The 21,974-nt window shown below is 33.0% G+C and overlaps 1 protein-coding gene across 5 annotated transcripts in view; it reads left to right on the top strand.

Annotated features, from left to right (window-relative positions):
* Nucleotides 1-21,974, top strand: part of Dmxl1 (Dmx like 1) — a 160,205-nt gene that overhangs the window by 94,580 nt on the left and 43,651 nt on the right. For 3 of the 5 annotated variants that reach the window (XM_047554853.1, XM_047554856.1, XM_047554852.1), the window contains exons 27-32: nt 4,578-4,705; nt 5,244-5,492; nt 5,834-5,947; nt 14,704-14,882; nt 19,365-19,507; nt 21,818-21,903. In XM_047554853.1, the coding sequence (XP_047410809.1) occupies nt 4,578-4,705; nt 5,244-5,492; nt 5,834-5,947; nt 14,704-14,882; nt 19,365-19,507; nt 21,818-21,903 (899 nt within the window). The remainder of the gene's footprint in view (nt 1-4,577; nt 4,706-5,243; nt 5,493-5,833; nt 5,948-14,703; nt 14,883-19,364; nt 19,508-21,817; nt 21,904-21,974) is intronic. The other 2 variants (XM_047554855.1, XM_047554854.1) reach the window with 1 other exon arrangement.

The following is a 21,974-nucleotide window of genomic DNA, read 5'->3' as shown; positions in this document are numbered from 1 at the left end:
CCCCCGTCCATGTATTAATTTATTAATACATTATTGTATAGAATAATGGGATTCACTGTGATACTTTCACACATGTATTCCCTACCACTTTCCCAATCAAACATCCTCCCATTTCAGCTTCCCATTTAGTCAGTACTATAAGTGCCTACCACCTCACCTGGCTACGGTATATTTTGAAGTCAAATATTGTAATATGTTTGGTTTTGTTCTTTTTTGCTTAAAATTACTTTGGTTACTTAAAGTTTTTGTGACTCTGTATAGTCTGTGTTTTCTTTGTCTATGGTGAATATCATTTGGTATTTTGATATGAATTATATTGAATATTTAGATCCCTTTGATTATTATGGACATTTTAATAGTTCTTTCAGTGCACAAATGGAGTGTCTTTCCATTTTTTTGTGTTCTCATCACATTTCTACAGTGTTTTATAGTTTTCATTGCAGAGATCTTTCACCTCTCTGATTAAGTTTATTTCTATGTACTTATTGCTATTATAAATGATTTGCTTTCTTGTTTTCTTTTTCCATTCCCTCTTGGCATGTAGAAATGTTTCTGATTTTTATATGTTATATTTTCAGCCACTGTTTCTTCAAAAGTGGTTTCTGTCTCCTTTCCTCCTTCTCCTCCTTCTGGAATGTTAATAATGTTATACTTGGTAGTATCCCAGAAGTCTCTTAAGCTATTTTTGCCACCCCCCCTTTTCTTTTGTTCCCCAGTTTGGATAATTTCCAATGATTTGCTTTCAAGTTCACTAATCCTTCTTTCTGCTTGATCCTAGTTTCATGTTGAACCCTTGTTTTTAATTTTTCAGTTCAGGTATAATATTTTTCATGTCTGTGATTTCTCTTTGTGCTTCTTAATACTTTCTATTTGTTTAAGTTTTCAGTTTCCTTTTGCATTGCTTTCTTTACAGTGTAAATTTTTAACTCTATTTTTAATTATTTATTTTTAATTCTTTATTGCATAAATCAAAAAATTACTTTATTCCAGTTAGTTGCTTAGGGTTTATTTATGTTGTTTTGTTTGGAATATATTCCTGGGTTTTTTTTTTTTTTTTTTCATTTTCCTTGAATCTCTGTCATGCTTTCTATGCATTTCATGTTGCAATATCATCTTGGTATCCTGGCCTCATGCAGGAGAGGATTTTACCAATCTGCTTGGTCAGAGATTTTAAGATCCCGCTCAAGTTGTTGTGTTTGTCCAAACAGAGGTTTTGGGAGGCATCCTGGAGCTGAGGACGTGCCATGTCTTGTTGGTATTCTGAAAGTGATATAATAGTTGCCAGAGGTTTTAGCTGGTGTCTAGGAAGGTTTAGTATTGTGTGACAGTTCTGTCTTCACAGTGAAGCTGGGTATGGTTATCTGTCTCTCTCTTTCTTTGCATTAAGATGGGGACAAGATCTGTGGCAGGTGCCTATATTCACCTTCTGATCTAGTTAGTCCTTCTGATCCTAGACGTATAACTGCTGAAAGTAGACCCATTATGTGACTACCTGTTGGTTTTCTGTGGTCTTGAGCCACTCAGTATTGCCAGGCCTCTTGACTTCAAGAGCTAGGTTGTTAAAGAGACAATCCCTTAGGTGGGCAGTGTGAAAGTTGTAGTACTTGGTGCATGACCATACTCATTGCAGAAAGCAAGTAGGCCTGGATGTATCTCTGGCATGAACCATGGGAGAGGTCTTCTGTAATGGCTAAGCTTTGGTGCTACCTACCAGAAGCCTACCTAGTCTGTTTGCCTTTTAAGTACCCCATACAAAGTTAGCTAGAAACCAGGCCATGAATTAACTAACCTCCGCAATTGTGTACTATATGCCTCTTCCAGAAAGAAAATTAGAGCCTCTTTTTCCTGGCCTTTTCTGTTCTGCTCCTAGGTCTTGTAGCCCCAGGAAGTGCTTGGACTCCTCTTAAAAACTAGCTCCTTGTTCTGCAGTCAAGGGATACTAGTATATGTCTAGTTCCTTCTAATCCCAGATCTACCAGGTTTAGAATGAAGTCCTTTGGTTCATAGTCTTTTTGTTTGTTTTATTTTTTCAATGTGTATACCAAATTTCCTTTGGGAAAGAAACAAGATGTTGCATTGTTGTAAGCTTCTTCTCTGCATTGCTCCAGGGGCATGAAGTTCCTGAAGGTGCTTACATGCCCATATTAAAAAAAAAATACCACTTTTCCTGTAGTCTATAGAGATATGTGTATTATATTCCCTTCTGCTTCCAGAACTGGAGATGTAGAATGCAGTTCTTTAAGTGGATATTATGAGAGTTGAGGCACTTGGTGTGTATATAGGCTTCTCCTAGACTGGCAGTGGGTTAATAATTGTTTCTTCAGCTCCTCAGTGCAAGTCAATTAAAAGCAGAAAGTAGTCAGGCACAGTGGCACATGCCTGTAATCCCAGTGTCTGAAGCAGTAGGATTCCAAGTTTCAGGCCAGCCTAGGCAACTTAGTGAGATCCCCTCTCAAAATAAAAAATAAAAAGGACTGGGGATATCTATGCTCAGTGCTAGAGTGCCCTTGGGTCCAATCCCCAATACTGTATTTTGTTTTTTTGTTTTTGTTTTTGTTTTGTTTATAAGTAGATGCTGCAGGGATGTTTTGTAAATTCTTGTGAAAGAAAGGTGGAGAGGGAGAATCCCTTTCTCTGCACTGCTCTTAGGATGGTGAAGTCCCAGGTATGGCTTTTGTACTTGAATAAAGCCCTAATTATTTTTCTGGGGTCTAGAGAGATCTTATGTGTCTAGTTCTCTCCTGTTCCCACAGTTGATGAATTAAGAAACTGTGGGAATCCATAGGGTTAAGCATTGTATATGAGGTCTAGACTCTCCTTTCCACAGGAGAATAGTTGGTGTTGGCAGTTCCTTTCCCAATTTATGGTGCAGTGCCCAGAGTAAGTTCTATACATGAGTGTGCCTTGGCTTTCCCTACACATTTGATATGGAGATTTTTTGAGTTGTCCAGTGGTTGGAAGTTTCTCAACTGGTTTCTGACTTTCTCTCAAGGAGAATTGTTCTATCCATAGGTGCTTATTTGGTGTTTCTATGGGTAGAAGGAGAATCAGGAGTTTCCTGTTCTGCCATGTATGTGTTCCCTTTTACTTTCTTACTGATTTTAATAATTGCTTCTAATTATACAATTTTTTAAAAGCCTCTTTGAGTATAACATACTTTTCTTAATGTTCTGATAAGTAGGCTTTTGCAAGTGAAGATTTTTTTGGTGAGTTTATATCTCACATGATATCACAGCCTTCCTTGATTTTAGTTTTATGTCTGTTCATATTATGTGTATGAATTCTACATATGTGGTTCCACTTACTACTCTGGTTATAGGTTCCCAAGATGACTTCAACTGAACTTCTTTGACCCTGGTTCTCTAAAAGTTCATTTCTTGATATCGAATATCTACATATTTTTTAATCATCCTGTTGTTTCCATGGGCTTACTATAGCAGGGTGATGGCAGACTTTTGTTGTCCTACTGTCATCTTGAAACTGGAAAGTAAAGCCAGAGAAACTATGTACAAATGCATCAAAATATAATGACTAGTGAAATTTGTCAATCTGAACAGATTCTAGCCAATAACTTGCTGTTTAAATGTCATATTTATTTAATGTATGATATAAGAATTTCTAAAGTGCCAGTTTCTGACATTTTTACACATTCTTTGTGCCACTTTCTGCCACAATTATTTCATTGTTCATGCCAAACTGAAGTTATTTTGTTCATTTATCTATTTGCTTACTCTTAAAGTGTCATATTTAAGGAAACTTCACCTGCATTCCCAGATATATGACATACTCCTCTCTTTTGCCTTCATAATGCTGTTTCATCTTTAAGAACAATATAACAAAATTATTAGTGTCTCTTTCCCTCACAAGAATGTATGTTTCATGAGGACAAAAACTATTTTTCATTGTATACCTAGTACCTGGTTCATTGCTTAATGGAGGTTAGGCTAACTATTAAATATGAAATTGAATCTAAATTCATTTTATTTTCAATCAGAAAACCTTGTTTTAAAGTTCTGCAGATAGATTTGCTCCTTGTGTTCCACTGTGATCTAGTCTTTTCATTTGTTTCTATTTTGTTTTTTATTAAATAAATATACTTTAAACCTGTCAAATGATTTAGAAAATGTATATTTACACTTGAAAGGATAGTTAATTTTAGGATCTTTTTGTTTGTTTTTGCAGTGCTGGGAATTGAATAGGATCTCACATGAACAAGACAAGCACTCCACCACTTCGTTACATCCCCCCGCCAATACAGCCCAATACTTTCTTTAATATAATACTAAAGAGTACACTACTGGGGCTGGGGTTGTAGCTCAGTGGTTGAGTGCTTGCCTAGCACATGTGAGGCCCTGGGTTCTATCCTTAGCACTACATAAAAAATAAATAAATAAAGGTATTGCATCTAACTACAACTAAAAAGTATATTTTTTAAAAAAGAGTATACTACTTATATGGTATAGAATATAATAAGTGAACAAATATTTGTATATAAGTTAACGTAGAAATTAGATCTAAAACTAGAAAAATTACATATGTAAGTCATTATAGATTTAAATGTTGTTTTCTTTTCTTAGTTCATTTCAAACAAACCAGTTTACTGGAATGGTGTATCAGACAGTACTGCTTCCCCATCGACATTCTTTGAGAACAACAAGCTTAGATGAAGCCGTAACTCCCAATACATTGCCATCTCAATGGCCAGGTATAAATAATTTGTATACAAATGAGTTTTTTCTTAGCCTTTTTTTTTTTTTTTTTTAAGAGTGTCAATGGATTTTTTTTTCTTAGCCTTTTTAAATCTTAGATTACTAAAGAGAAAATTTGGGTTGTTTTGCCATATGATAATCTTTGTTAAATATTGCTAGAACTGACAACAGTTTATCATTCACCCCTCATTACATATTCTCATATTACTTAACATTAATATTTCCTTGATCATTATACTGAAATAACTCAAGTACTTTGTTTTATTTTAAAAATAATTTTGCTCTTCTCATAAACATTTTTGCCTTTGAAAGTTTATCTCTTATATTTGAGTCAGGACTGCAGATTTTAGGTGTTTAAGTAGAATAGCCCAACATTTGTTTATTAACTATAATAACCTTTACTGGTTAAGAATCTATTGAACAAAATATTGAATCCTGCTTTGGTACATTTTTTTAAAAATTAGAAAAAATACAGTTAATTTTTAATTTAAAATTTTATCATCAGTGGCAGCTATGTTTGTTTTTTGTTTTTAGGAATAACTTGTCTAATTAGACTTTTGAATTCTTCGGGCGAGGAAGCCCAGTCAGGACTTACAATCTTGCTCTGTGAGATCCTCACAGCAGTGTATCTTAGCCTCTTCATTCATGGCCTGGCAACACATTCTAGTAATGAACTATTTCGGATTGTCGCCCATCCTCTAAATGAAAAAATGTGGTCTGCTGTATTTGGTGGAGGTGCACATGTTCCCAGCAAAGAACAGGTGCACTCAAAAGCTTTACGTGGTGAGTTTTAGTCTTTCTTTTCTTTTTTTTTTTTTAAGACTGAAGTTTTATTTATTCATCAAAATGGTAACTGTGTCAAATGTAATTACATTTTAATTTACTCAGACAATTCTTCTTAAATGACATTTTCTTAAACCATGAACAAATAATTTTATGGTGAAAATGAATTAAAGCTCTCTGGTGTCATTTTCAGACTTCAAGATATTTCTGCACCAGTGATTAGAATTATCAAATGCAATTTTATTGTCTTTTACTATTGAAACTTGATTTGTTTTGAAATATACTGTAACCTTCATTTTTGTTCTATCCTATATACAGATTCTCTCTTCTTTCTTTGGCAGGAAGGCACTTTGCTGTGCCTAGTCCCCACCAGGTAGTGGTATTCTCCATGGAATGTGTGGGCTTTTCCAAAGCTCTTTCAGCCATCAGTTCTCATAGCCCTCCCAGTCTTGCAGGCAAGATATTAGCTTTAGAAATAGGCTTTTACGATTCAGCTTGCTTTGTGTTGTTTTAGAGGGGTTGGTGTAGAGTGGGACAGTTTCATTTTGTTTGGCATTTGTGGAAAATTGAGAAATTTACTTTAATCAAGCCATATTTTTGATTTAAAATGATGATTAGCATTTTGCAAAACTGTTACTGCTATTCTGCTTTCAAATTCTCCATTTTGAATATTTTCTATCCCTTAGATTTTAACATTTTTAAATGTGTAAAAATAAAACAAAGTCAGTGCTAATCATGGGAAATCAGGCTATGGCTTGAAATGACTGGGAAAAACATTCTAAATGAGGCTGCTTTTATGATTTGCATATTATAGTTCTTGCCATTAGGGCTTTGGATTTCTAAGTGTTTATAATACCATGAAAAGTAAATATTTTAAATAATTGTATTCCCTTTTCATCTCTAATGTTAAAATTGTACATACTACATTTATTTAAATATTGAAAACAACAAACTCTCAATTTGAAAAGAATCTTCATAATGCTTTTTGACTTTTTGTTTTTGTCATTTATTGACCCATATGTAATAATCTTGATTTTCCAATTATGAAGATTATAGGGAATAGTATGGATTCATACATAGTTCTGGAAGCCTGATTCATCCTATACTAGCATTGAATAAATTAAAGTTTTAAATGCTTTTCAAAATCTAAGCCCTACACACACATTTGAGAAGTTCAGAAAGGTTATTTATCTCTTTATGAGCTTCAACATACTTCTTTTCTACCATCTACATTCAACATATACATGTATCTATGTGTATTTGTGGTCTTGGATATTTATGTGTTCAAAAGCCAGACATTTGAGAATTTGGTTGTCTTCATTGTTTAAGAATAAATTATTGCCAAAATCTACACCATGATTGATAAATTATTTCATTCCCTCCCCCCTTCCCACCCTCATAATTTGGTGGTACTTGGGGTTAAACCTAGCACCTCATGCTTGCTAGGCAAGTACTCTATCACTGAGCTACATCCACAACCCTTTTATTAATTTAAGACAGGGTCTCACTAAGTTGCTAAGGCTGACCTAGAACTTGTGATCTTCATGCATCAGTCTCCCAAGGAACTGGGATTACAGGTGTGTGCCCCTTAACCCAGCTGCTAAATATTGTTTGAATGAAGGTATATTAAAAGAAAGAAAAGTAGTTATCTTGTTAAAATATTAAATAATTATTAATAGCATTGTTGGCATTCATTGTGCTTTCCAAAAGCGGTTTCCACTAAACAGTGGTCCACCTCATTATACAACAAAAAAGTCTGGTAGCCAGGGTTCTACTTTGTCCTCTTAATTGAAACTGGTCCCCCCACTCCCCAGTTACCTAGCATTTTCTTCTTTCTAATTCAGGTTTCTTTTCTTCTCCCACCAAAAACAAATAAATAAAGTAAATAAACAAACAAACAACCCCATACCACCAAACCAAGCAAGGATTCTGTCCCTTATGGTTAATACTTAAAATAAAGAAAATTTATTTTGTAAATTGGAGCAAAGGTCAGCCAACATTTTTTTTTCAGTAAATGGACCCTTTGATGTCCCCAATTGTTTTCTGCCCTTGCGGCACAAAAGCAGCCCTAGAAAGTATGTAAACAAATGAGTATGACTATCTTCCTACCCCAAAAAAATCTCATTTTACAAAAATAGGTTGTAATTTGACAGCTCCTGCTTTAGAAGTAGAAGTAGTTTGTCATTGCCTCGTTGGAATAGAATACTTGACTTCTCTGTTAAAAGAACTTTAGTGTTTAAGAACTAAAGTTATTGTTATTAGGCATGGCATGGACTTCACATTGGATCTCTTCTAAGTATATGAGGTAATTACAAAATAGTGCTTGCGCAATAGGACAAATAGCATCAGAGGATAATTTGTAATCTTTACTGCCATGGCCTCTAACATCCTTGAACAAGTTCAGGGTCTAATTCACTTTGGACTCCTCTTAGCTACTGAAAATATACAAGGTTAAATGAGTCCTTCTCAAATTTCATAGTATCTTGCCTGGTATTTATCTGTGTACCTCACTTTCCTTCCTCCTCTAATCATTGTTTTCTCTCTTGGGTTCATACCCTTTACCCTAAATTAAACTTATTTTCTTCTACCTGTCCTCCTTAAGAACTTTAAAATTTCAGATGCAAATTTGGCATTTTCAAATGCAGGCATTTATTAAATTTACTGTTGTATATTAAAATTTTTAATTTCTACATATCTTTTCTAGTTTTTAAAAGAGTTATTTCCTGTGCTTTCTTTTCTTCTTTTTTTTTTTTTTTTTTTTTTTTTTTTTTTGCGGTGCTGGGGATAGAACCCAGGGCCTTGTGCTTGCAAGGCAAGCACTCTACCAACTGAGCTATCTCCCCAGCCCTTTCTTTTCTTTTTTTGCATCAATTAGAAGGAAAAAAAAAAAAAACAACTAACTTCATAAGTAATTCACCTTGGACTACATACTTTAAAAGTTTGAATTCAAGAAAAACTTTCACATTCTACAGGATTAAGATTCATAGATCTATTGAGTTTAGTATTAAATAATTGGTAAATTATTTGGGGATCTTTTTTTACAGGTCCAAAAAAATCATTTAAGACTCTAATCTTGTTAATGTGAAATGTTAAAAGGAGATAAATTCTTGCTAAGGAATGTCCACGTGTGTGTAAAAAGAAAAAGAAAGAAAAATACATTCTTATTAACTAGCCATTAGGTCTCAGTTTCACCCATTTCTGCCATACAGAGATATGTGAAAAATCTTACTTAAAGTCCAGGTTGGTCCTTGTTTGACCACTCAGATTTATTTGTTGATTGTAGGCAAAATTATCATTAATAAATGGTATTTTTTAAATACCATTTTAAGTACCTTCATAAGTTATATCATACCATTAACTGAATCTCAAATAATAAAAATATCAAGTGACCAGAAAATATTTGCATCTGTTTAACATCTTGTTTGGGGACATGATAACCAAATAATATAGAATATTTGAGACATGTCTACTTAGTGGTAAGGCTGAATGTAGTCATATCCAGGTTATATGGTGTTCATCTGTCTTTGAGAACCCAGAAACTATTTTAAATACAAGCCGTCATGCATGTAGGAACACTTAAAGAAAAGATGAACAATGTGATTCATCTTTTTTTTTTTTTTTGGGTGCTGGGGATCGAACCAGGGCCTTGTGCTTACAAGGCAAGCACTCTACCAACTGAGCTACCTCCCCAGCCCCTCATCTTTTGTTTACCAGAAAATAACATGTATACCCACGAAAGGATGAAGGCTAAAAGAAAAAAAAAAGAAGCCTAAAAGGATGGTTGTTTCCAAAAACTGATCTACTTTGAAAAGGAGCTAGAAGAGCGAGAGAAGGGGTAGGGAGAGAGTGAGAGGGAATAGGGTGATAAGGGAGACAGCAGATAGTGAGAGTAGTAATGGCAATTAGAAGCAGCAGTCTTGTGAGGCAGATCCACTAAAAACCAGAGAAAGAAAATATGATGGCTGAAAATCAAACAAGATAAAGGACTAGCAGTGGTGATTTTCAATATGAAGTAAAATTCTGAAATCTCAGTTTTTGAAGGCATTATTACTTTCTGGAAGTACACCAACACAACCCTGCAGCTTGGTAAACTTTACATTATAGGTAAGCAGCCCTGCATGTTTGGATTACTACAAAATATAATCATGATATCCTAAGGGTCTTATTGCATTAAATAGTAATTGATACACATTGTTGACCAAGGGAATGAAATAATGTATTTAGAAAAGTGGTCTGAATTTGATCAAAATTAGCATGTAAAATTTTAGCTTTTAAATTTTATCAAATGAAAACTGACAAATCTGGAATATTTCATTTTCCTTAAAACCCTGTTAGTATCAAAGTATTGTATATTGAAGATGAACTACTTGTTTAGAACCCCTAAGCATCTGTTTTCTAAAAGTGTTTTCAAAAACTTAGTTACTAATAGAAGAATTTGAAAGTCAGCATTTGTTTTTCCCTTCCAGTATAAATTCTTATTTTCTTTGCAATAATGGTCTCATGAATTATTTTTTTCTTTATGTGTCTGTCATATGACTTAATGCACTGATTATTTTAGAAATATAATATTTAAACACAAACTTTGTAATTTAACAAAAGGATAAATGATATTTTACAAGAAGTAGCTTGGCAGAATGGAATTCTTAATGAAAAATTCAGTATACATAAATCATTTTAATTTTTAATCTTGTGAATTCTAAATCACATATTAAAGAAGAATTAGATTTGCTAACTAAACTGTACTTCAGGTGGTATGTTCATGGAGTTCTAAGTAAGTTTGTCACTATGGTTAATTTATAAAGTAGAGAATTGGCTAAGCAAATAGAAATTTTCAAAAAATGTATTCTTTTTCTGGTAACAGTTAGAAATCCATCCTTTTGCTTTTTATTGCACACTGTAAAGCAAAATGAAATATTTTTCTTTTATTTGTACAATATTTATTGCATTTTGTGATTGCAATTAAAATAATTATAAAATGTCTATATAAATTCATAGTAATAATTTTTGTCTTCAAATTGAAGAATGAAAAATAAAATGAATATTTTATTTGCAATAAGCATAGCATAAGTTTTTTTTAATCATGAGGCTGCTAATGACAGGTATTCTAAAGGCATTTTAATCTATATTTTTGGCATTGTATTATTTATGATAAATATATATCAAAATCTACATTTTTCTTTTTCCTGTAAAACTTGCATAAAAATAAAAGTTCAGTATTCAGTGATTATCACATATTATATTCAGTATTTTGTGATTATTACATATTGCTGTCATTCCTTTAGCAAAATTTCTTAACCAGAAAGGTAAAACTTCAGCATATTTAAAATTGGTATTTTAAATATGCGTGAACACGCCAAACATTTTTAAATTGGTGATTTATTATCAAGAACTTTTAAAAGACCCACAATAAAAGAATATCTAATTTTCCTGGGAAAGGGAATACATTTTTAGTATCTTAGATGTACTTTGTGTGAGGGCTATATAATATAAATTTAAGTTTAAAACACATTCTGTTCATTAATTTTATAAATAATTAGGGAAGACAAATTCTTATATAATAAAGGTAGAGAAAGCATAAAAGTTTAAATAAATTTTCTAAGAAATGCACGTCTACCCCTTTACAGATACTTTACTCCTAAAACCAAATGATAAAGTTTTTGTATAACTTTATACAAAAAGGAGCATCTCATCTGTCTAACCTAGACTTCATTTAATATTTCTGATGCTGAACATGATGCTCTCTCCCAACCTTGTTTTCTAATACTTTTGGCAGTTCCAAGTCCTACAGGAAAATGACTTGGATATATTTCCTTCATTCTAATTGTGGCAGGTAGGGGAAGGGGTACTGGAAATCAGATCCAAGGCCTTACAAATCAAATCCAAGGCCTTACACATGCTAGGCAAGTGTTCTATTACTGAACTATACCCCTAGACCTAATTTTACATATATATTTTTCTCCAGTCTGATGTAAATTAGGAGTAAAAAAAACATCAAATTTACCATGTTGACTTTTTTAAATGTATAACCAATAGTGTTAAGTATATTCCCATTGTTGTGAAACAGATCTTTAGGACTGTTTTCATCTTACAAATCTGAAACTATGTTCATTCAGCAACTCCCCTTTTTCTCCTGTTCCTAAACCTTTGTAACCACCTTTTAGTTTCTGTTTACAGAAATTTGACTTAGATACTGCATATAAGTAGAATTACACAACATTTGTCTTTCATTTAGCATAATATCCTCAAGGTTTATCCATTTGTAGCATGTGACAGAATTTTTCTCCTTTTTAAGGCTGAGTAATATTCCATTATATGTATAAGTTACATTCAATTTTTAATAAGATTTGTTGAGTTTGAGCTGAAATCTTATAGATAGAACAATATTGTGGCCCTTGGAGAAATTGAAAACTTTAAGTAATATTGTAGAACAGTGATCTCTGGACTTCTGATTACATAACACTGTCCACAAAACATTCTTGAGCAAACCCCTAATATGTACATATTTATGTGTCATACTGTTGATCTGATATGAAACATTGACCAAATATATTTTCTTCCTCCTTTTAACACTTCAAGATACAAGGGTACTGTACAGGTAATGATTCCGGGAAAACCCAGAGAATCAAACAAGCTTTCTAATGGCTGAATAGTATTATATATCAGATTTTTTAAATGTTATTACCCTATTCTTTGATGATTGAAAAGTACCTTTAATTCATTGCTTCTTTAATCATTACTCTTTGAAATCTTTGAAGTTTACTTGTAAAAGTGTTATACATTTCATTTTAAGGATTTGTTTTTATCCTTAATTTGTGTCCATATACATTTATACTTGAACTTTTTACCTGAAGTGCCCCTGATGATAAAGGAAAGTGAATATGTACCTGAGATAGAGGATTTGAGTGGTAGTTTTTTTTTGTTTGTTTGTTTTTTGCAGTCAGTGCTGGGGATCGAACTCAGGGCCTTGTGCTTGAGAGGCAAGCACTCTACCGACTGAGCTATCTCCCCAGCCCGAGATAGAGGATTTGGACTAAATTGTCTAGTTGAAAGCAAGAAATGGATATGAGATCTATTTTATATTAAACTTATATGACATTTATATTCTCTATGTCTGTATTTCTTTCAACATAAAATATTTTAAACTGTCAGTTAAATAATTTACCTTCTCCCTATATATTGGGAATATTTGAAGGTCCAGGATGATATGCCCCCTGAAGTTTCATATATCTTCTCACACACTGAATAGGAAACCCACAAAGGTATTTTTGATTAAAAAATGGAGAATGAGATAGTCCTGCTGATTAAGTTCAATTTTTAAAGAAATGATGTTTAAATGCAGAGTCAATATTAATTTCATTATATCTTTTATAATAATGAATGGAATATATAAATATTGACTTAATAACCTTTTATTTTTGAATTTTAATCACAGTAGTGTATATGTGGTAGCAAATCAAGTAGTACAGCAGAACTTATTATAAATAGCAGTATTATCATTCTTGTTTACCTAATACGTCTCATTCCCATTCCTTAAACATAGCGTCTTAATCATTTCTCCATTTCCATTTTGAGGTTTTTCTGAGTTACTTTTACAGTCCTGAGAAAAACATATTACAGAATGTACTGAGGGTAAGAAAAAGATTTTTAAGGGAAGGAAGGTATGTTAGTCCCCACCATCTACAATCTTGACATGAAAGCTTTCTTTTGGAAGTACTTTCTATGTACAAACTAAGAACTACATTTTTTAAATTTATGCCAGAACTTAACTTGGTTGTCTGACATTTTCCCCATGCATGCCCTCATTTTTCTTTAGCCACTTTTTAGCTTCCCCATCCCCCTTATAATTCATAAACTCTGCATCCAGGTTCACTTCACTTTAGTTTTAGGATGCATTTTAATGTATGCAGTAGGTATATTGGAAACTTGATTTTGAATATCAGATATTAAGAACAAGGAAAAATTTATACATTTAATATGATAGTTCTTTTTAAAATAATTTGAAAGGTTAAGTAATAATGGTACCACAATATTCTTAGAATTTTAACATTTTTTTCTTCTTTCCTGTTTTCTGAAATAACCAAATTACTATATTAAATTCAGCTTGACTGTAGCTTGATATATTTGCATGTGCATGCTGTGTCTGCAAGCTGAGTAGCTTTAAACAATAAAATGTTGTATTATAGTACAAATGTTTGCATCCCCTTGGGAGGTAAGTAAAACTCATTGGACCTATTGAAGAGTATTGGTGTACCTTAATGTGAATTATTTACTGTCTATTACAAAATACTTAATTTTCTACAGGTTATTTGCTGCTTGTGCTGGGGCTTGAACTCAGGGCCTCTTGCATGCTAGGGAAGAGTTCTACCGCTGTGCTATACCCCTGAGTGGGGAATTTTCTACTTGTGATTACTGTTGATTAAAAATTTGTCAGACTTTTTTTTAATGCTAATGTCTTTAGGATTCCAGAGTAAAATACTAAGAAAATACTAATTATAGAGTGTTTAGAAAGTAAAACAGTAAAGATTGCATTTTCTTTTTTTTCTTTGTGTTTCCATTGACTAAAAAATTCCATCTCTGAACCATTTCCAAAGGTGTGAATCAGTTTAAATAAGTAGTTATGACACTTGAATTTTTAAGTATTTTTGGTGAAAAATGTGTTTTTTATATGTAGATTTAATGCCAAATGATTACTGAAGATCTCAGAAATGAATTATCTTTAATTAATATTGATATTCCATCATATCCTTTAAAAAACAAAGTTGTGGCTCAGGGGTGATAGTTCAATGGTAGAGCATGTTCTTAGCATGCATGGGACCCTGGGTTCAATCCCCAGAGAGCCGCATACTTCATCCCACCAACACATACACACCAAAAACAACATCAATAACACCTCCAAATAGATGGGTATAGTAAATTTCCTGTCATGTTTTTAGATAAATTGGGGAAGTACTTACAGGTAGAAATTATATCCTATTATTCTATATATACAATAGATAAGTCAGCATTCACAGAGTTCAGATAAAAGCAGAAGTTTCTATACAAAGGGATTTTGGGCTCCCTTCTCCTACCTATTTTCTTACCTGCTCTACACTTTCATAATCATATCTTGTTTTTTTGTATATGCTTATTATAGTTATGCTTAGCTCTTATATAAAGACAGGTGAAGTAACTACAGTGAAAATAATACTTTAATAATACTTTTTCTTCTTAGTTTCTTCACTAGTTGAAGAAGGAGAAAAACAGAACAAACGTTTTAGGCCATCAAAAATATCTTGCAGAGAATCTGCTCCACTGACCTCCTCCTCACCACCGGTAAGCCAGGAGTCACTGACAGTCAAAGAGAAGTTCATCCCACCTGAACTCAGTATCTGGGACTATTTCATAGCCAAGGTAATAAAAATAGTATCTATATTAATATTTACATGGTAAAATGGAAATAAAGGTGTTTAAAATAAGTGCACTTGTTGGTGCTTCCAGATATTTTTCTACACTGCTTTTAAAAGATATTCTTTTGTGTCTGGCTACAGTCAAAAAAAAAAAAACGTAAAATATTTATTGTAATGTTTATTTTGCTTTTCTAGTGCTTTCTTTCTTTCTTTTGTGGTGCTGGGGATCGAACCCAGGTCCTTGTGCTTGCAAGGCAAGCACTCTACCAACTGAGCTATCTCCCCAGCCCTTGTAATGTTTATTTTGTATGTGTTTATAAATAAATTCGATGGTGGCTTTTTGTAAACTTTGACTTCCGTATTTTAAACAAAATAAAGTTATTAAATAGGATAAAAAGAATTTAGTTAACACTCCAGTGATAATGTGATTGATAGGGGTTTAAGAACCAAGATCAGAAGTGTCCTGTTCATCTATCATCATGCTCATTCTTTTCTCTTTTTTTTTTCCCCCATTGCATGAAGAAGAACCCAGGGTCTTCTTCATGCTAGTCAGGTGCTCTACCACTGAGCTATATCCCTAGCCCCACATTCTTTTTTAATACTACAGGCATTCCTATGTGTTTGGATAGATATAAATTTCAATCACTAGTGTTGAATTGAATAACATTCCCTCAATAACATGATTCAAATTTAATTTACCATAGTATGGTAAATTTGAATAATTGCATGAAGTATAAACTCTCCTGTTAGCCCTCTATTTCACAGAACAGGGTATAAATAACAGAAAAATCTCATGAGCAGTGAACATTCACATCAGTTCTTTCAAATTTTGTCAGTGATTGATCATTTAGCACCTGTTATTCAGTTCACACACAGCACAGCATGTAGTTATTCTTTTTTGTCTCCCATGATAAACTTGTGATATTTTACAAAATTAGTTAATAAAGAGGGAATTGATCAACTGTAATGAAAGTACAACAACAGCAAAAAAAAAAAAAAGGGGGGGGTGATAGTACTGAGAATGAAATTCAACATAAATGGAATACAGAAAATATTACTGGGAATGTTGACATTGCTACCATTTGAAAGAGTCTAAATATACAGACAGGTATTTAGTGAAGGTCAACTTATCAACCTAAATTTAGGAAGTTGTGAGGAAAAGATGAAGATGTTCCAAAGATAGTGATATTGACCAAAAAAAAAAAAACCTTCACATTAAAGAGATTTACAACACTAAAAGTACAAAGAGTAAAGTGCTAGAAGCTGACACAAATTTATAAATATGACAATTCTTTAAGGTATAGAAAAGATGGTTGCTTTATAAGTTATAGTTAGAAGGCAAACACTATTCAAACTATGGTTGGGAAGCTTTTTACAAATCAAACACTTCTTAGTATTTCTAATATATGAGTTACAATTTACCTAATGCATCACTATTTTATAAAATGTTTTCTATACATTTATACCCAACAGTAAGAGTTGTTAGTGTTTTGACAAATATTTTTAAAGGTCACAGAACATTTGTGATTTTTCCCATTGATTATTAAGATGTATTTTATTTCTGTTTGTGTGCTCTCTCCTGCCCCAAACCTGGGTACTGGGGATTGAACCCAGGGACCCTCTACCACCAAGCCACACTCCCAGTCTTTTAAAAAATTATTTAGTTTGACACAAGGTCTCACTAAGTTCTGAGGCTGGCCTCATACTCGTGATTTTCCTGCCTCATTCTGCCAAGTAACTGGGATTACAGTTGTACACTACCACACCCAGCTTACGTGATTGTTTTTTACAGTACTGCACTACTATACAAAGCAAGAACTGCCTATCTTCTACCTTTTGTCTGATCAGCCAAATTCTTCACATCCTGAACTTCTGGATGTTCTTTTTATTGGCTTGTATTAATTGCATTTATCTATTCTCTGATGACATTAAGCCCAGGCCACAAAACCTTTGAATTTTTATTTCTCTCATGGTCAACATGATTCAGGTAATGAAGGGAGTTTTTGTCTCTTTATTCCTCATTGTCTTTTGCAGAGACATTCATTCATTCAACAAATGTTTAATAAGCATTTTATCTGTGAATGTCTTTAATTTCACCTTTATTTTTGAAAGGTATTTTTGCTGGATATGGAATTGTTGTTTAGCAAAACTTTTAACTGTCAAGTACCTGGATCTCCTTGTTAAATTTCTGACTGGTCTGCCCTTGTCCCAATCTATATTACAACCACAAGCTAGTTGAGATATTAGTTGTCCCTAATTATTTGAGACTGAGGTCTCTGTTGTTTTTGATAATGCCCATGGACAGGGAATTTAAAAGATAGCCCCATCTTGAAATGGAAAGGGAGTAGCCCCTGACCAACATGCCAGAATCTCTTGGTTTATTCAGATTCAGTAGATTTTCTTAAATCTTCTCTGTGCTGTGTACATTTGGTCAACTTGCTATGCTTATTTTTTAAAACTTTGTCCTGCTTTATTGTCATGTTGGAGAGGATTTAATAAGTTCCTTACTTAACTGAGCTATTCCAGAAGTTCCACCCTGCATTCTGTGTTGAACTTCCCGAGAGCCAGTGTTTTATAACTTTTAAAATTTCACACATTTTTTCCATCCTGTTCTCATTAACCTCTACCCACCTCAGGTGGTACTGAGGATTGAACCCAGGACCTCACAAGTGCAAGTTAGGCAGGTGCTCTACAACTAAACTAACTCTCACTCATAATTTACATCACTTTATAAGTCACTGAGAACCATAGAATCAAAAGTCTTTTATCCCCATCATAAAACCATAACCCAGACTACATTGGTTTACATCTTATTCTTTTCTCCTATTATGATGGAGGTGGAATCCTTCCTATTAAAGACCATTTCCTCCAGTTCTGTTTTGAGTCCTATCCTTACCTTTATTCTCACTTATGTCTTCAGTACTCCTGTTTATTGGCTCTTTAATCATCGGAAATAGGCTGTAGTATCTCCCTCCTAAACACCTACTTTTACCTTAACATGTTTTCCTGCTGCTTTTCAAAACCATAGATACATTTTCTTTTCTACTGCCTTACATTATTTCCCTTTTGTACTAACTTATTGTATACTTTTAACCCATTTACCACATTGAAACAGTTCTTGTTGAGAGTCAGGTGATAACCATGTGAAATATGACAAACTTTTTTTTTAATATTGTATCTGACTTATTAGCAGTATTTAAGCAACTTATCACTTGCACCTCGGGAATTCTTGTCTTTCCTCTTGCTGTGATGTCAGTCTCATCTAGCTTTGTTTCCCCTATCTTACTGGTTTTTTTTTTTTTTTTTTTTTTTTCCTTCATAGTCTTTTCTCTTCATCCTTCTTCTATTTGATCCATAAATCTTGGTCTTCTTCAAGAATTATGCTTTGGGTATTTATTTTTTCCAATACTTCCCTCTTATACCCAGGGTTCCTATATCTTCATCTCTAAAGTTGCTCAAATTAAAAGCCCAGAAATCATTGTTTTTCCTTACTTTCTCTTACTTTCCAAATCTGTCCACAAAGCTGTTGAATATACCTTGAGTCTGTTATTTCTCCCCAGCTCCATTCCTAATACCTATGTGTGAGCTGCCAATTCTTGCATTAGTTACTATTGTTTCCATTTCTACTCTTGTCATCATTTTTCTTCTAAGAGAGTAGTCATAGTGATATCAAGTCTCAATTCCTGTTCTCTGCCTAAAACTCATTAGTAGCAGCACATTATACTCCTTTATTGTGACCTACCAGCCCCTGCCAGAACTGTTACCTGCTAGTCTCTTTAACCTTTCTTCCAACACTTTCCCTGTTGCTTAGCAACCTTTGGTGAAACTTGCTTTTTTTCATACCAAACTTGTGAAAACAAGTTAAAGCCTTTCAACGTGGGATTTCCACTACCTAAAATGCTTTCATTCCCTCTTATTATATGATTTTTTCCTTTTTGTCCATAAGGTCTCACTTAAATGCCTCTTTTCAAAGAAATCGTTGTCTTTCATGATCAACTTATGGTCTTCATCTCAATTCTTTTTTTCCTTGTTTTGTGTGGCACTGGGATTGAACCTGGGGCCTTACATCTTGCACATGCTAGGCAAGCACTCTCCAGGTTTTTTTTTTTTTCCCCTTTGTAGGACTTAATATAATTTTTACTTAGTTTTCTGTTATTTCCTTATCTTTACCTCTAAAATGTAAGTAAACTCTGTGAAGACAGTTACAACATCTATCCCAAAAATTCTTATACCATTCTTATTCTTGTACTTTTTAAAATCCCTACATAAATCTTTAATAGGCACATAATGAATACTTAAGAAATTTTTTGTAGAATGGATGAATAAGTAAGGAAATTGTGTTAAAGTGATGTCACAGGCATCATATTGCAAATACTAGTGACTTATGAACCACCTGCAAATGGGATGAGTTGTTACTATTAACTATATGTTTGAATGTATTAAATAAGATATTTGGATAACACATTGTGTAATATTTTTGTTTCAGCCTTTTCTACCACCTTCCCAAAGTAAAGCTGAATATGATTCAGAGGAAAGTCTGGAAAGTGACGATGATGATGATGATGATAATGATGATGTTTTAGCTACAGATTTTCATCTCCAAGAGCATTCTAATTCAAATTCATATAGGTATGGAATATTACATTTTAATCTTTTTTTTATTCATCCTGGCTTGTGTAATATTTTTGAAAATAATACATGTGCAATTAGTAGCTTCATAAATTAGTACACACATACATTTCTATAGTTGTACTTGAAATTGTTACATTGCCTTCCTTCATCAGAATTTGTCAGTTAAACTTTTTTTTTTTCTTTTTGAACCAGCAATTGAACCCAGAGGTGCTTTATTACTGAGCCACATCCCCCACCCTTTAAAATTTTTTTTTTTTAATTTTGAATCAGGGTCTTGCTAAGTTGCTTAGGGCCTCACTAAGTTGCTGAGGCTGGCTTTGAACTTCCATTCCTTCTACCCAGCCTCCTAAACCACTGGGATTACAGGCATGCACCACCATACCCAGTGTCAGTTAACTTTTGATTTTACATGAGTAGACCATCTATAATTTTTATCATTCCTCACAAATCTTCTCACATTATCCTTTGCTTTTTGGTTCCTAAATTCCACAATTTCAGCCTCGAAAATCGATTGTCTCTTCAGTAAAATGTTAGTACTATGTCAATAAAATACTGTCTTAAAAAGTTTTCCATATATTATAAAAATCATAACTGTTCAAAATACTCATTCCTACCTCCAGTGGTGCATTATTCATACATTCATGAGTAGATAGTGTACTATCTTGTATGTTGATGTGTTGCTTACATCTAAAGGTATATATAATTTATAAAGACGAAATATGTTTGATTTTTGAAAAGGAGTAAGTATATTAGGGACAATGAAATATTTATTGAAAAATTATTTTGACATATTACTTAACTGGTATATTGGATTTGTTTTTCTGTTAAGTTTATTTTTTCAATATGGAAAACATTTGCATGATTCTGAAGTCAAAGTATAACTCAAAAAGAAAAAACAACCCAATTAAAAAATGGCCAAAGGATTTGAATAAACATGTCTCCGAAGAATGACCAATAAACACATGAAAAGATGCTGTAATCACTAGGAATATGCAAATTAAACACGTAGTGGGATGCCGTCTTGTACCCATAAGGATGGCTAATACAAAAAATATCCAAATAATGATAGCAGAAATGGGGAGAAATTAGAACCTTTGTTCCCTTCTGGTGGGAATATAAAATACTGCATTCACTTTTGAAAATGGTATAATGATTCCTCAAAAAATTAAAACTAGAATTACCACATGACCCAGCAATTCCGTTTCTGAGTATATACTCAAAAGAATTGAAAATAGACACTGAAACAGATTTTTGTGTGTTCATGTTTGTAGCAGTAGTATTCATAGTAACCAGTGGGTAGAAACAGTGTCTCTTGGCAGATGAATGAATAAGCAAAATGTGATATTGTACATACATTGGAAAATTATTCAGCCTTGTAAAGGAAGGAAATTCTAACAAATGCTACAGCATGGATAAATCTTAAGGACATTAGGCTAAATGAAATACATCAGTCACAAAACTGGTAAATAGTGTGTGATCCTACTTGTGTGATTTTCTTAGAATAGTCAAATGCATAGAGACTGGCAGTTGGAGGTTGTCAAGGCCTGGACAATAAGTAGTTGTTGAACTATGAAGTTTCAATTTTGCAATAACAAAAGAGTTCTAGAGATGGATGCTGGTCGAGGTTGAATAACTATGTGAATATACTTACTGCTGTTGAACTATACACTTAAAGATGGTTAAAATGGTAAATGTTACATTATATGTAATTTACCACAAAAATTATTTAAAAGCAAATACTTTAAGAAATAAGTGTGTTCCACTTACAATTAAAGAGAAACTGAACATTTCTTTTATAAAAAAACAAATGAGAAATCTCATATTTAAAAAATTCTTCCTTTTGCCCTCTACAGATAACCTCTTTTGTTAGTTTTCATTTGACAAGTTTTTAAAGTTTCTGATTCATCCTTCCATTTGCAAAAATAAACAAATAAATCTGTATAATTTTATCTCCCTTGCTTTCTTACACAGATTATGTAGCACACCATATCTAATGTTCTGAAACTTCCTTGTTCCTTCATGGAGTTCTCTCCTTATTAACACTTAGAGATTCTATTTGTTCTTTTTTATGGTTACTTAAAATTCCATACTTCAAAATTGCAGTTATTTAGCCAGTACAATTTGATTATTCTTACTCCTCTGCTGTAGTAGATAATCCTGATATAAGTAACTGCATATATTATATTATTTTGTTTTTGTGGGGGTACACCTTCAAGGTAGATTGCTAATAGTGAAGTTGCTGGTCAAATGTTGTACTCTAAATCCTTACATAAATCCTTAATGGATCCATTTTTGCTTTGTTTTTAGTTGGTCATTGATGCGATTGGCAATGGTGCAGTTGGTGCTTAATAATTTGAAGACATTCTATCCCTTTGCAGGTCATGATCTTGCAGGTAATAAACATCTTAATATAAACCAATAGTGCCATTGCTTTGGTTTACTATTCTGTATAGTTTTAAATAGT

Source organism: Sciurus carolinensis, chromosome 6 (assembly GCF_902686445.1).
Source record: "Sciurus carolinensis chromosome 6, mSciCar1.2, whole genome shotgun sequence".
NCBI lineage: Eukaryota > Metazoa > Chordata > Mammalia > Rodentia > Sciuridae > Sciurus > Sciurus carolinensis.
Note: the sequence above shows the minus strand (reverse complement) of the source record. Positions and strands in the feature narration are given on the sequence as shown.